The sequence below is a fragment of the Antrostomus carolinensis genome, unplaced genomic scaffold (assembly GCF_000700745.2).
Source record: "Antrostomus carolinensis isolate BGI_N321 unplaced genomic scaffold, ASM70074v2 scaffold23911, whole genome shotgun sequence".
Taxonomy (NCBI): Eukaryota; Metazoa; Chordata; class Aves; order Caprimulgiformes; family Caprimulgidae; genus Antrostomus; species Antrostomus carolinensis.
Genome location: NW_010296566.1, coordinates 22,878 through 25,929, shown reverse-complemented (window position 1 = coordinate 25,929; position 3,052 = coordinate 22,878). Strand labels below are relative to the sequence as shown.

General features: G+C 42.0%; 1 protein-coding gene across 1 annotated transcript in view; it reads right to left on the bottom strand.

Annotated features, from left to right (window-relative positions):
* Positions 1 to 368: 368 nt before the first annotated feature.
* The window catches only part of LOC104532993 (paired box protein Pax-2-A-like), a gene marked incomplete at its 5' end in the record, with an annotated part of 24,702 nt that continues 22,018 nt past the window's right edge, over positions 369 to 3,052 (bottom strand). The window contains 2 exon segments of the mRNA XM_010178346.1: positions 369 to 445; positions 1,743 to 1,826. Coding sequence (XP_010176648.1) covers positions 369 to 445; positions 1,743 to 1,826 — 161 coding nt within the window.

Genomic DNA, 3,052 nt, shown 5'->3' with positions numbered 1-3,052 from the left:
TCCTGTAAGGCAACGGTTGCCAGCTGCATTGCTTCCCAGTCCCCTTGAAGTCCTGGAAGCCAAGGGGACTTTGCGTGGCTGAGCTTTGCCCAGGTGTGGTGGAGGACTCCGGAGGAGAAGCCACTTGGCTGCAGGCTTCTCCTGCGTGAGGGAGCGGTCGGGGCGGAGGGCAGGGGAGGGCAGAGGTCTCAGTCTGGTGTGGTGAGTGCTTGGTCTGGTGCCTTCATGGCGAAGAGGAAGGAACTGGACTGTGGGGAGGAACGGAGAAGGTCTCTTCACCCTTCCGAAGGATGGAGGGAGGTGATCAGACAGGTACAATGTGGAGGCCTAAGCTGTCGCCCTGCAGTTTCATGTGGTTTCCATGGTAACTAGTGGCGGTCATAGGCAGCGGCAGCAGTGGGAGGTGCGGAGCCCCGGGATGTGGCACTATAATAATAAGGGGAACCTGAAAGTTAACACAGGAGAAGAATGGACTGGTTGAAAGGACAAACAGTAAAAAAAAAATAAATAAATAAAAAATAAAACAATCAAACAAAGAAAAGAAACAAAGGAGAACTGAAAAGGAAGAAAGAAAAGGAAAGGAATCAAAAGAACAAACTTGGGGACTCAGCTCTTAATGGGATTAGGGAAAGGCAATCAGTGGAAACCAGCCAAGGGCCGCATTTCAGTGGAGAGAGGCTACTATGGCCTCTAGCTCTGAAGCCCATCTACGGGAAGGAGATCCTTTTCCCCCTTCTGACCATCAATAAGTGGCCGAGAGGGAAGCCCATGAGTGTTGCGGCACAAATATGCCACACCTGATCCCCAGCCACAAGGAAAATGTCAGGGCCAGATGTTCTAAGCATGCCCAACGAAGTATAACAGGTCACTTTTAAAACCAGGAGGGGAGAAAGAAAACAAAATTAGTGTTTTATTACTTGGGATTTTGGTCCCATTTGGCCTGAAAGCTCTCTAGATGCTTATTGAATGCATGTTAAATAGTGATTGATTATTAAGATCACATTTACTGGGGTTTAACAACACTGTAATAAAATGTGCATTCATTATCCAGTTTTTAAACCTCAGTAAATACATAGGTAATAATCTGAGCTGATTTATTTTACATATAATAAATCTCTTCCTATTCCCTTGCAAACAAGTGTTTTGTTAAAAGATATGGTCTTATGGGAGGTAATGACTATTTCTGGGCATATTAGTCACTGGAGATGGATATATCCCTGCAAGAAAACTCTACTGGCTAGTATAAACTTAGTGATGCAGCCTGTTTTCCACTCCAGACACTGTTCCAGCTGGTCTGATAAGAACTTCTATGGTATTTCCAGATCCCTTGGAATTTACTCTGGGTTTAGCTTGGGAGAGCAGTGAAACCTCATCTGGATTTTTAATCAGACCTTGAATAGATGCTGACTGCGGCTGGAGAGAGAAGTAGAACCTGAATTTAACTTCTAATCTAATCCAGAATAAACTGTGGATGCAGCCCATGGAGAAGCCAGAACTGAACTGGAATTCTGAACCATCCCATGAAAGAGGAATCAGCTACAGAACAGACACAAAACACACATGAGGTGTATGCCCATCTAGAGACTGGACTGGAGAGTGAGGAAAAAGGCCTGCCCAAATACTTGAAAACCCTCCTCAGAAACAAACAAACAAACAAACAAAACCAAAACACCAAAGAAAAGAAAACAAAGAGACAAACAGAAGGAGCGCGAGGCTGGGGGTGTGCTGTGGGAAAGAGGTACTCACTTAGTAACGCCTGAACCGCCAGGCCTCGTTGTAGGTTGTGTACTGAGGGTGGCTGTAGGGGTTCCCTGAGAACTCGCTCCCTGGAAGAAAACAAGGAAGGTGGGGAATACAGTTAGGAATGAAGATTTATGTCTGCTATTCCATCAAGCCAGTGTTGCTGCGGAATCTGTATGCCAGCAGGAAAACTAGTGCATGTAGCTTCCTTGCCCAGCTGGGACTGTGCTCTTCAGGACACTGGAGTATTTGTTCAGTACAATGTTGCTTACCCATATAATTAAAAATCATAAGATTGACTTCTCCAGAATCAAGAAATTAGTTTAAAATAATTAAATTAAATAATACAAATAAATAATTGAACTGGTTTATTTTTCATTGCCTTTTGACTTCCGATTCTCAGGTTGCAGTAGGACTGCATATGCAGGCTTTTTCTGCAATTAACTATCATCTTTCTTATAAATAAAATCTAAGGTTCTCCAGTAGTGTCAAGACAGCAGGCATGGAAGCTTGATGGGTAAACTAATTGAAACTAGCTGTGCTGTTGATGGCAATATGTATTGCTAAATTTTGTTTGTAGGGTACTGAGGGTGATGACTTATTTGTGGAGAAGAATATTGTTCATTTTTTTTAAAATGTCTGACAGTAGGGTGGGTTTAAATATAAAATACAATGGAAAACATGAATCTTTCTTTCTTACTCTATATGATGGTGTTAGCCAGAAAAGTGATTCATATATGATTAACCCCACCATTATGCTTAGTTAGTAAGTTACAGAGAAAACTTGCTGTATTCCAGTTCCAGAAAATAGTTTTCTAATTATTAGCACTTTAGATCCTATTCTGAATCTGAAAGACAAGCTGGGCTACAGTTCCCTTTTTCACATTCAGTAGAATGGGCCCAGGCCAAAATACTTGTGAGCTTTATGATCTAGTAAAACTCTAATCCAAGATATGAATGTTGTAGATTCTTCTGAAATACTCAGTTTTGTTGTGCATAGAGAGCTGAGTCTCCTCGTTTTATAGAAGGCTGTGTTAAGGGAATTATATTTGGTAACTGAGGAGGTATGGTGCTGCATTCAGAATAAATAAATCTCCTAAAACTTAAAAATGTATGATTCTGTTAAGTAAAAACATGCCGTTATCTGATCATAACATCCATTTAATGCAGTACCAACAAACTGGGGACAATGAGTGCCATCTGAAAGGCATTATGCACTTAAAAGAAAGTGAAAGAGCAGCACGACTATTAGCTTCTGGTCTGCCCTGAGACAGGGGAGGAGTTGTTACTACAGTAGTGTTTGGAAAGCATC